This window comes from Aphis gossypii, chromosome X (assembly GCF_020184175.1).
Source record: "Aphis gossypii isolate Hap1 chromosome X, ASM2018417v2, whole genome shotgun sequence".
Classification (NCBI taxonomy): Eukaryota; Metazoa; Arthropoda; class Insecta; order Hemiptera; family Aphididae; genus Aphis; species Aphis gossypii.
Genome location: NC_065533.1, coordinates 36,045,366 through 36,058,906, shown reverse-complemented (window position 1 = coordinate 36,058,906; position 13,541 = coordinate 36,045,366). Strand labels below are relative to the sequence as shown.

Here is a 13,541-nt window from a genome sequence, read left to right as displayed (position 1 = left end):
GAAATTAATATCAAATACTTAAGTTTCGTTTATTTTGACTGAAGAGCCAAAGGAGCTTTCTATTATAATTTTAAAGCAACCATCTCATTGATACCTTCTTTTAGGTCTACAAAGGACATAGCATTTATTAGATTTACATTTTTTTTTTTTTGCTACTTCAATTTAATATTATTTTTCTTATTGATTTCATTATTTAAATCTTCGTTTTTAATAATAAAATTTAATATATCTAAGTAATAAATTAATACTTACTGTCTTTATATAGTTTTTAATACTTTTCTATTTCTTCAGTAATCAACTGGTCAAAATCTTTTGGGAAAACAAAGTCTTTTTTACTAATATTAAAACTTATAAGTTCTAACCTACGTTATATTCTAAAAATGTGTTAAGACTCATTTTTTAATATGTACAAAGGTTAATTTTTATTTATTATCAATAAGGTTATTATTTACAACAGTCCTAAGATTCCATTTATCTAAGCTCTCTAATCAGTGTAATCACTCTAATCTACACTTTTTGAATACCATTCAATTTAGTTAATTTGTTTTTTTATGGCGGTTTACAAGTTGTTTCAGGTCGGCTGCCACCATCACAGGTGCTGCACCTAGCATGATACGAAAATGTGTAATAATAAAAAATTAAAGTGTATTTTTTTTTATTTATTTATTTTTTTTTTTATTGTATCTACACTGCACACGCATTTGCATGTATACTAATAAATCGATTTCGCGCTAGATGATCAAACGGCAAATATGATTTTTTTAATATTCCAAGTGATGACAAGTTTGACCTGCAAATCGTACTACGAGTAGGTGGGAACTTTCGTTGGATTACAATTAATTTTTTTAATAATAGTTACCACTCGTCAGCAACTGAGCTTTGATGAGAATCGTTTTCAAAAATGAATCGCCGCAATACCACAACTACACAATATGATTTTGTTTTGCTTCAAATCTCAATAGGTATATATTATTATTTATTATTCAGTATTCTACTCATATAAAAATACAGTCATAGTGTAGTTAGAAATTCATTAGCAATTTTATTTTTATATCAAAGATTTGAAAATTTATCTCAAGATTCTTTATAAATTGTTTAACCTATAAAAATAAAAATTCTACCAGAAAGTTGCATTATTTGTTTATAAGATTTTAAGTTCAAATTTTTACGAAATTGCGTATTTATCCGTAAAATAACTATTTTTCAAATTATTTTTGATATTTTGTTGTAATTCAAAAACAGATAATAACAGTAAATACTAATAATTTAATTAGTATTTAGTCGTCAAACTGTTGGTTTTTGTTAACTCCTGAAAACACGCATAATAATTAACCTAATTATTATTGACTAATTAACACATAGGAACTGTCTAACGATAGATTACAGTAATTGTTCTTTAAACCAAGGTTTGGATATTTTATTACGAAATTTAATTTAAACATAATATTATATCAAATGGTTACTACAAAAATATAATACAATTTTAAAGATATTTTGACTCCGAGCTTCTATGAAACATTTACAATATATTTTTTATTATGTTTTATAAATTACAATATTAATTTGTTTTAATTTTTTACTTTGTAAAAAAACTTAAATGTTTCTCACAAGTCAATATTATATATATATTAACACTTATAAAACATACATAGGCACGTTTTTTTTATGTAAGCATTTGAAGTTTACATTTTGATAAAATTACAAACATTTGCAAATAACTGTGTGCAGTTAAGGATACGAAGTTATACTAAGATAGTCTAAAGATAGAAGTTTTCGACAAAAATTAATTCAATCTACCGTCATACTAATAGTAAAATAAATTACCTACTTATTAATAATGGCTGATAAACGACTCTGCTCAGATAATTTTTCGTATGTAATAATATTTAACATTAAATTAAAATTTATAACACACTAATTATAATGAGATTTACTCCTCAAGGACGATAGGTATACTCAACACATACTGTATAACAGAGTGGTTATTTATTTTTTATTTGTGATATTTTATACCTATTACATAATGATTATGATAACTGACAAAAAAAAAGCTAAGGGAGAGGGAGCAACTGCAGTGTAACTGCAAATATATGCAGTTTTTTTTAAATAATATTAATATTTATAATACAAATATGTATTATGTGTTTATAAAAATACAAAGGGAGATTACAATTCATATTCAATAAATCTAACTTTAAATCGATAGTTGAAGAACAATATATTTAACATTTTAAATTTTTAACTTTACATTTTAATGTCTATTATAATATTTAAATACTAAATTGATAGTATAGAATAGAATCCATCTAAAAAATATTGTATATAATAATTTATGTAAAATCAGCATTCAGCAGTATAAGCTATTTAAATCATGTACTAGTAGTAATATACTCGTATAAATTCAAAATTGTAGTTTCAATATATCTAGACATATTATTGAATTATACTAGTTAATAAGTAATAACTATAAAAGTTTAATTATTTCAGTTTTGTAATTTAAACTAAATTTTTAGCTCACATACCTATACATATAATTATAATTTATAGTAAAATTAACTATTTTTTCCGTGTATAGATTCGGGTCTCGTTATTTGCTGTAAAAGCATTCTGCATTCTAGATTCTGGCCTCTGTGAGATTACATAAAAGTTTCTTCTATAAAACCAAAAATCGAAGTCCAATATAAAGACGGTGATAAAGCATCTACTATTATAAACGGTGAGGCGGTGACTATAAAATGATTATAGATTATAGTTTTGCAACAATATTTATTTTTCGTTATTTTTTTTTATGATTATTTTTAATTGAAAAATTGTACTAGGTAATACCTACAAGTACCATGCATTTAACAAAGTTTCATTCTGGTTTTTTTTTTTTTTAGAATAATTTTTGATTCCCAAGTTAAATTAATAATAATTTATCTGTAGTAACGAGCGCATAACATTATAATATTATGTTATAATGTTTTTATGACTAATAGTATAGGTAGTTAAATAAATTAGCTTACACTGAATATTAATGACATAGGTCAACAAATCAAGACAAGTGATCTCGGTTTTTTATCCATACCATATTAAAAATATTGTATAATATTTTATTAATGTCTACTGTCTGCTGTAATTGATTGGTAACCTTATACCTAATATAATATTGTCATTTGTCATTGAGATTTCGTTAATTGGTCGACCCTACTTTTGAGCTTTCATTCATTTACTCTATGTTTATATACTAGGTAACTACCAATTTAATTATGTTTCAGATTTTTTATTGCTTATATTATTATCATACATTATATTGTTATTAATTACTAAATCTTTTTCTTATTCAAAATTCTGTCGTTATTTATTTATTCGTTATATTTTTTATATTTTTATCAATATTATGTGCATGCAATTAAATTATTTTCTTTTTTTACTTAGGCCCTACTCTGTAGGCACTAGGCAAAACGCTGAAACGTTATGATAATTAAACAAATGATTGCATGTAGGTTACTTTTACTTACTTTTTTTACTTTGCTTCTGTAACCCGCTAGTCATTTCGTCCCCAGTCTAATTTATTTACTATAATATTTTGTTATACTGCATGTTGTTAGATTTGGACGATATGATATTTGGAATAATGGTATAATTGAATAATGGATAATACGGAATTATTTATTTAATGTAAAACGCTTATTATTTTAGAAAACACTAGCGGTTTGAAAATGTTTCATTTACATAACTTAAAATTGTCATAAAATAATATTTTTTGAAAAAAAATTTTATGTTATACCATTTTCAAAAATAATTTATTAATTAGAAGTATTAAAGTGAAATGATGGAATAATATTTTTTGGAGTACTCCTGTATACGATTTGAACCTGCTTTGATTTAAACTTCAAATTGGTATCTATATTTATAATTCATAACATATTCATAAACTCGTTACAAAATTAAATTTTTATGTATCGAAATTCGAAGGTATCCAAAAAATATTCTGCTTTGGAATAGGAATTTAAAATGCATATTATCATTAGAAAATAAACGATAAAAATTGTAAACACATATATTTTTCTTAATATTATTTTAAACAACTTAATATTATATACAAAAATAATGTATTTTTTACGTTAAATGGATCATCTAACCTTATGTTTAAATCTAATTGTTATAATTTAATGGCATATTAGCATATAAACCTATTTATGTAATATCATTGACTATACATATGTATATAATCAATGGTAATATCTATACAACACATTACACGAGTATAGTGTAATATCTACTTATCTACCTACGACCTACGTATTAAAATTTACTTTCCTAATTATAAATTATTAAACAAATTAAATTGTTTTTATTATTTAAGTATTATTAGAATTCTTTACTGTGTAATTATTATAGAGTATGTTGTTTTAATTTGAGTTTCATTTAAAGTTTAAACTAATAGTAGGTAGTTTAGATTTTCAAATTTACTTCTAAAATATTTCAGAATTTGGCCTATACAATAAATTATAAATACAATATATTAATATTTATATGTATAATATGTACACGAACACGAATGGGCGAATGGCTTAGTTTTAGGCGTAGTATATAGGTACCTATATTGCAGAGTTGATAGTTTGATAGGCCTGTATTCCTCCTCGTTCTCGATGATCCCGCAGATAACTTAATTGTGTGTGCCAAAAAACAATTAATAAAATAATTACTATAAGAAAAAAATTATTAATAATTATAACAATTAATTTCTTATTCCATCAAAGATTGTCAACAACTCTAACTATGAGATAATATAAATAGGGCACCATTTTTTTTTATTCCAGTATTATCAGCTATAAGTCTACATGAAAATTTCATCAGTAATCCTATATCTAAATTCCAAGGACAGAAATTAAAAATGTTTATTCTCCTATATTTTTTATTTTATGACATACAATCTATTATATTATACAAGGTGTTTCACAACGATTATACATTTTTACTAGTAATTTATATTTTATACAATACTCTATAGAAGGTACCTTTTCATTTATAGGTTTTTTAAAATTCACCAATTTATAACTATTTAAAATAGTTATCAAGTACTCTATTTGAATACACAAATTAGTAATTAAACTTTTAAAATGCATTTTTACATCAGATTTTTAGAGGAAACAGGAAACAAATATAATTCTAATGTTCATAACTATAAAAAAAATAATTACAATGGTCTATTTCTATGAACTATATCACTATAAGCTCGCTTACCTTGTATTAATTTATTTACTTCAAGCATTTTTATCAAATTTGAAATCTGTATTGTCATTTAAAGCGAAGAAAACCTAAAAAATAAAAAAAAATAAAATTGAAAATGTTTATTAACAATTAAAAAAGAAAATGTTCTATTTTTCCACATATTTAGAAAATGACTAAGAATTTTCACTTATTTTTCTCAAATTAGATTCAATTTTTTTACCAGAAATCGCTCCAGGTTAAAAATTGAAGTATTTTTACTGATCTAATAGGTGTTGACAGATGGAACAAATAATACCTAACATTATCAAATCAATACATTCGTCACTCGTCTCAGAATCTAAAAAAAACTTATTTAAATTCGTAACATTTTTATTATATTTTTTAACCTGATTATACACAATTTATATTGACAAACCACTGTAAGCAAATTTGATAAAATAATTCACAAGAATAAAAATATATAGACAGTATATAAATAAACAAATACATATTTTGGTATAAGAATAATTGACAAAAAAAACATAAATGAAGGCCACATCCAATGGTCAATGATTGAACACCCTGTTAACAAGTTATTAATTATTTATAAGTAATTATTAAGGAGATCAAGACACCAACATCTCTTTAAACGTCGGACAACTAGGTTATCTGGAAATATTATTATTGAGATATTTAAAATTAATGTGTTTGGGTGAGATTGTAAGTGTTTATGGAAATGTATGTAGATATCTGATATAGGTACCTAAATAAAGTTGTAATTATGTTTTACATCTATTTTTATTACTACATTATTTTGATCCCTACCTATTTAGATCTAGAAAAATGTCTCATCCAATATTTTAACAATGGATAGAACACTAATAACGTAACAATGGCATTTCACCGCATTATAATAGTTTATAATTAATATATCTGTTTTTTTTTTTTTTATAAAAAACAATGATTTATAGGTACAAAACAAATGTATGCCGTATGGGAATGGGATCTATAGGATCTATAACATGAAAAAAGAAAAAAATGATTAAAATGTGACGATAGGTAATGAATATTATGTAGGCAGTAGGTACCTACCTAACTATGGTTTTAGTAAATAGCCAAAGTAGATAACTGCACATTATCAATTACCTATCACGGAAACTTTGACGTCAAGTTACTCAAGTTAGGAGTTACTTTTTAAAAAAAAAGAAGATTTTAACTAGTTATGCAACACAGTTGAAAGTTCGTTAATGTCCAACCTTGTAAATGTACGAATTATAAAAATATATGTACCACACTTCAAAATGTGTGAACGGCGTATTTGTGCGTTGGTATATTATCATGTATAACGTTAGTGCGTCGCAATTCGAACCGATCCACTTAACGGTGTTGCATTATCACTACGTACTATATTTTAATATTATATGGGTAATAAATAAAAATAGTAATTGTTTTGTATAGTGTGCTACGCGTTTTATAATATACAAATCAAAAGATTATCGTTCACAATAATGTGTATCTTTCGACCACGCCCATCGATGACAATTTTCCCGTTCAGAACGTTATCATTTGTGTAGCTGTTATCACCGAGACGATTATTAGTTGCGAAGTGAAGCATTAGAAACAAAAAAAAAAAACAAATTCCATTCTACCATCATTATTCGTTACTCCTTGTGACAATTTCAGCGGCACGGTGTTTATAATTCGTTGTCGATCGAGTAGAACGCAATACACTCTAAAATAAAAATTACGCACAGTCGTATTGCGGCTATTCGATTGAGAGTGATTTAGTTTCGACCCGTCCGCCGGCAATAATTCTCGTTTTAACTTTTTTCTCGTTTTGACAACATTTCTGTAGTCATGGATAGCACGTCAGACACTTCCAGCGGTATATCCACAATGAGCAACAGCGCCGCTAATATTCTTATTAACCCTACAAAAAAGTATTACCGGAAAACAGCTCATAGGTATGTTTGATCAATTTGAAAAATTATACGATTGTTACAATTAGGATTTGTGTATTATGTAATAATATTAATGACAATTCTGTCATTGTTTTGATGTTTCCTATTTTACCCTCCCATCAGTTTCATTAAAACAAATAAATGTTTATTGTACCTAGTATTATACCTATATGTTACATAATACCTTAGGTATTTGGTAGTAATGAAGTAGTCAATATTATGTTATGATTGTCTACATTATGTTTTAGAAATACAGACTCATAAAGTGTTAATTTTAAATTGAATAGTTGTGTTTATTTTAGTTAAGTAATTATGCGTCTTTTATAATATAAGTAGGTGCCTTTCCATCAATTTTATTAAACAGGAGCTATACAGTTTATGTATTTTAATTTTTTATGATTTTTTCATGGGCTTAATGTTCAAGAAATATTTGATGTAGGTCAGTATTTTTAAAATATAAACAATCTTGGGTCAAAATCATTTGAATTAAATAAATGCGTTTATAATCATACATTTGAAGATATTAATATATAGAGATACATTGTGTAAAATAAATTGAATTTACTTAACATAGTTATAAGAAATTTTTTGAAAAAAATCTTAAATACTGTAAAATAAATAAAGACTAATTTAATTTTTACATTAAAATTATTTTATATGTTTTTTATTAATTTGTTATTCAGTTTATTTTTAATTAACATTGTCAGATTTTAGTAAGATATAATTGATTTAAAACGTTAGGGTATAAAAGAAAATTAAGTTTAATAATAATTCTAAAATATCAAAATTAATAACATTTATTTTATTATTTAAATATATAGTAGATTTAAATGACATTTTTTATTTTAAATTGTCAAGAGATTGACTAGTTGAGATTCTATTGTATTTACTTATAGACTATAGTAAACCAATTGCATAGTAATAAAATATATTTTTTATGTTGGTAGTATAAGTTTTATTTTTCATAATCCTGTCCCCCAGTTCCATTCACATGAATTGGTCATTTAGATACAAATAGAATTATTTTATGAATAATTTTTTTTTATTATTATTTATATATAAATGTATACTCTTACCTATTATATGTAATAATATGTAGGTATTTATTTAGTTATAGATTTACTTTATAGCTATAAATACCCAAATTAAATGTATTATACTTCTTAATATCTATATAATATACAATTTAATATGTGTATTTAAAATTTAGAAAGCTCTAAGTATACAGCTTTTAATTTTTCTACTAGTGTTATTTTTTTGTAAAAATGAGCGCTTATTCAATTTTAAATGAAATTTAAAATTATAATAACAAAGGTTAAAACTAAAACCATTAAGTTTTTTTAAAATTATAATTATTTAATATCCTTGTTGTATAAACACATGGGCGCCCATAAGTAACATTTTAGGGGGGGGTGGGGGTCAAAATAAAAAAATTCTCTAATGTAAGATAATAAAAATAATAATAATATTATAGTAATATTTATTGAGCTACAAGTTTATAATACTTTTTGTACAGGGAGGGCGAGTGCCCTATTTTGCCTCCCCAATGGGCGCCCATGTATAAATACAATTATCTATACAATTTATAATACAATTTTTCAATAACAAAATACTAATAATAAATAAAGTTGGACATATCTGTCCACTACCAAATTAATTTGCATTTGTTATATTCAAAATGAATTATTTTTTTAACATAGCAGGTATAAAAATACAATTAGTTGTTGGGTAGAATTATAGTTTGCTGATTGGGATCATTACTGTGATGGCTTTAGCGGCAATATTTTAAATTTTGTTTAAATAGGTAATACTCAATTAACTATAATACCTATTAAAAAAAAATCATTTTTATTAAAGTTAATATTATATAATACTATATACCTACTTCTATGTGTGTGTAATTTAAATATTTTAGCATTAGTGCAGTTATTTAAAAACGTATTAATTAATTACAAATTTACCTGATTTTAATTGTATTTAAATTGAAATATTTTTTCATTAATTTAGTTCAAACTAATTATTCTGCATGCTTTAACAATATGAAACAAAATTAAAGTACCTAATTTAAATTCAATATTCAAATAAAAAAAAAAAATCTTCTATTGTTTTAAAGCTTCCTTACACATGTTTAAAGTATAAAAGTTAACAAAAATATTATTGATTCTTGATAGTGGATTTTAAATGGCAGTAATGACTAATGGCTTTTTGGTTGTTTCCCCTCAGTTATTAATTTGTACTAATTTACATTTGTTTGTCTAAACTATGCTCTTTTCGTGGTTATTAAATTACTATTGTTTAGTAGTTATTACTTTTAATTTATTAATTTTATTAGTAAAAATGTGAATATGTACCTTTCAGCATACTACCATAAAATATTTATACATGTAGTTTTTACAACATTTTTATGTGGCTAAATATAATGTAAAATGTATATTTACATTATACTCATTATATAAAATTATAAACATAGAAAAATAATCTTTGGTAGTTATGGTAGTTAAACTTGATGGTATTAATACTTAATCAGTTCTTTTTTTTTGTTATTTATCTAATTACTGTGATATTTGCAATACCTACTTAACCATTAATGTTTTTCCTTGTTATGATGTATTTGTTGCATAGTTTACTATATCGTCTATGTGTTATAGGTAATTAATTATAATTTTTTTTATGATTTATATGTTTTAAATTGTATTACACTGACTCATGACATTTTAATTTTAAAATTATAATTAAATACCTACTATTATAATTAATAATTTTTTAATGCATCCGTGGTAAGTTGTAGATTATTAAAAATTAATGAAATATTGACAGCAACTTGATAAATTAATAGATACTATTATATTAAAGTATAGAGGTAATTAGGTCAAAATATTTGTAACTTGGAGCTTATAAAATCTTTCCTAAATGTAGTTTGTACGTTTGTGCATATAATAGTTGACAATATATTTGTATGTTAAAATCACATATGATATAATTTAAAATTTGCATTTTTTTGCGGCCAACAACCTCATATTAAATTGTGTGACTTTCAATGACTTAATATTGTTGCAGAACTATGTCTTAAATTTCCATTACTTTGAAAGTTTAAGTTGTAAAAATCATATGAATTATGAGTATGATAAATGACAATTGACAATCTATACCTACACAGATATGTGAATTTGTATATAACCATTGTATATTTAGATAAAGATTTGTGTGTTACTTTGCTATTGATATCACATTTTATAATAAAGTTTAGAGTTGATGTTTGATAAAAGCATACAATAAATTAAAATTATAATAAAATAAAATCAGTTGTTATTCATTTTAATATTTTTTAGAAACAATTAAGCTTTTACATATTGTACTATTGTACTCATATTTTCTCCGTGTTATCATACCGTTTGTGAATAGATTACTAGTGCTTAGTTAATCAACGTGTATTTCAATTTTATTCTTAAATAAACACTTAAAGATATGTAATACAGTTTATTATTTATAGCAATAGGTACATACAAATTTAAATCCATAAATGTAGATTAACTTAAATTAAAAAGTATATTGAAAATGCTCATTTCAGTAATGAAAGAATATATTATGTAATTATTTGAAATTTAATTAAGTATATTAGGTGCATAATATGAGACTGGCATAATGCCTAATCTTATAAATTTATGTTTTAACCTTCAAAAATTATCTATTTTAAAAGTTCTTAAAACAAATTGTTTTACTGTTGAAAGTAGATTTTCTATACATATATAAAATCAATAAATTTAAATATTTTCGAAAGCTTTAATATATTTTTAGGTTAGGTTGTAGTAATTATTAATTACCTACTTATATGTACTATTTTATGTAAGTAGGTATTTTTTTTAAATAAAAATATGAATTGATTGCTTAAGCACTGTCTTAAAATATTATGATGCAAAAAAACTATTAAATCAATTGAATTACAATATTGATATAATACCTATGTATTATATAGGTTTGAAAATATATCTATGTACACTGTAATATTCATTATATTATAATATATCACTTTGTAATAACGTGCGTGCAATTATTATTCAAATAACAACAAACTTGTTAATACTATTGTTTTAGTTGAAACAATTTAAAATAAAGTTTATGTACGTATTGATATGTGTTAGAAATCGTCATTATGAATATCTAATAACAAAAATGGTAACAAGTAACAACATTTTGAATATAACGTATTATATACCTATTGGCTATATTATTAATATCTCCTTATAGTTGGTATCATTATTAGGTAATTACATTTTAAAAGTTTGTAGGAATTATGATGTTGGAAGTCTACTGTATTTGTTAATATTTATGGGATTAATGTTTGTTAAAATTTAATTTTTTTATTTTAAAACCTTGGAAAACGAATAAATTATAAGTGCATAACGTACTTTTTTGTTTAAAAGTTGTATTGTATATATCTATGACATAAAAATTCATAAATATAATACATTTTTAGTTTAATTAAATATTAATTTATTTATATTGCTTTCACTATAAAATAAATTATAAGTACATACATAACTTGCGTCTTACCGCACGTAATTTTGCAACTTGATAAACTAGTTGTTACCTACAGGTTTAGTTTTTAGATTTTCACAATTCCAAATAAAATGATTTATTCAGTTGGCTTAACGTAAGATTATTTCTGCGTAGATATTAAAGATAATTATAAAAACAGCATGTTTTTTCTTTTGAATTACTGTTCTCTTGGGTACTTATAAACTTTGAGATATATTTACATACTTATACTAATCATTCATAACTCCGTTTTTAAATATAAATGTTTAATAAATAATGATAATGATGGACTTAATGAATTGTTCTATACTTATGTAGAATTAGTCTAGATTGAAAACTTAATTATAATAAAATACGTAACCTTGAATACATTTTAGAAATTGATATTATAAAAAGGTAGGCTGTACATAAGGTGTCGAGTGGTTCTCTATTATGGGTGTGTTAAGTTTGAATTAAATGATATATTATTTTATACGAAAAACGGTTCTATTATTTAAGTGGAAACGGTCTATCTATCATCCTATATCACTAAGCACATTTCATGATATGTTTTTTTGATGTAACTAAAATTAAATATATATTTATATTATATTATTGGTATAAACTTTTTAGTCAAAACCACTTTAACGTAAAATAGTGTGAATAAGTTCGTATTGGTAGTTAATATCTTAAAATTAACCTACATAATTTTAAAATTTCATTCTGCATAGTCAATAATTATAGGCATAAGTATTAAAAATGTAATAGATAACCATGGTTACAAAACAATTTTTTAATAATAATATTAGGTTTATAGATTTATTGATATTAAAATGTAATGTTAAAAATGCACGTTTTTCCTTTATTTTGTTCGTTTTTTTCGACTATAAAAAAATGTACTGGGAAACTTTAACCTCTGAAAAGTACAAACTAGATGCAATTTGATATCCATAACCACCCTCAAAGTTAAAAATTGAAGCTTTTTTCGTTTACTTATCGTGTATATAGATACAAAAAGAACATCTTTGTAAAATCATTACACTCAGAATCTAAAATATAGTGTATATTCAGATATTCTAAATTCTAAATTGGTTTTGATATTCAATTAAAATGCAATAAAATAATATTAACTAGTAACTTACTTATTATATTATTATCATTTATTATTGAAAAATATGATCCACCATTATTTTAGTATCTTATATACAGTCATACAGTCATACCATTTGATTGAGTGCAAAGTTGTACGTTTTGGCAATTTATATTTAATTGTTTTTGAACTATAATAGCTGTCGGTTATATTATGCACGAATCGTAATAAATGAATTGAAGTACGAGTCTGATCTACAATAATTGTGTATGATTGAATAAAAAGAAAGTCGTGTTGGAAAATCGTTTTGTTCTTACAATAGCTTGACTTAATACATAAAACATGATATCACTATAAATATGTTATAAATTTCGTACGTTGTATATTGTGTTACTGAATGATTTTAAAAGTTCCCATTACCTTATGGAAATAAAAAACTGTAGGTATAATGATGGACCGCATTTGGTAATCATTTTCCCCCACACTGTCGACTGTGGCTGTTTCGATTCGTTAAATCGTCTATATTATCTCCGAGAATATGATAATTCACGTGATTATTTTTCGTACGCTGCTACTTATTGAAGGCAAAAATATGAAGGCGGAGGAGGAGGAGTACTAGGCGTCTAAAGAGGAAAAAACATTTTTTTTCTATCTATCTGTTAGTGATCTATCTGTATACGCGGTTCAGAGTTCGCCGCTGTAGTGCTATAATACTACCACCACTACCGGCCATCACACGAGAAGCCAGACCAGTGATAAATATCTATATGTATATATAT

General features: G+C 24.1%; 1 protein-coding gene and 1 long non-coding RNA gene across 2 annotated transcripts in view; one reads left to right on the top strand and one right to left on the bottom strand.

Annotated features, from left to right (window-relative positions):
• Nucleotides 1-4,123: 4,123 nt before the first annotated feature.
• Nucleotides 4,124-13,128, bottom strand: LOC126552922 (uncharacterized). Its single transcript, XR_007606391.1, has 3 exons — nucleotides 12,815-13,128; nucleotides 5,230-5,303; nucleotides 4,124-4,650 (listed from the first exon to the last, which is right to left on the bottom strand). It is a non-coding gene; the product is annotated as an uncharacterized LOC126552922 (long non-coding RNA).
• LOC114128315 (cytosolic purine 5'-nucleotidase) overlaps nucleotides 6,799-13,541 on the top strand; it is a 29,978-nt gene continuing 23,235 nt past the window's right edge. Inside the window, exon 1 of the mRNA XM_027992798.2 lies at nucleotides 6,799-7,160. Coding sequence (XP_027848599.2) covers nucleotides 7,054-7,160 — 107 coding nt within the window. The 5' untranslated portion in view covers nucleotides 6,799-7,053. The remainder of the gene's footprint in view (nucleotides 7,161-13,541) is intronic.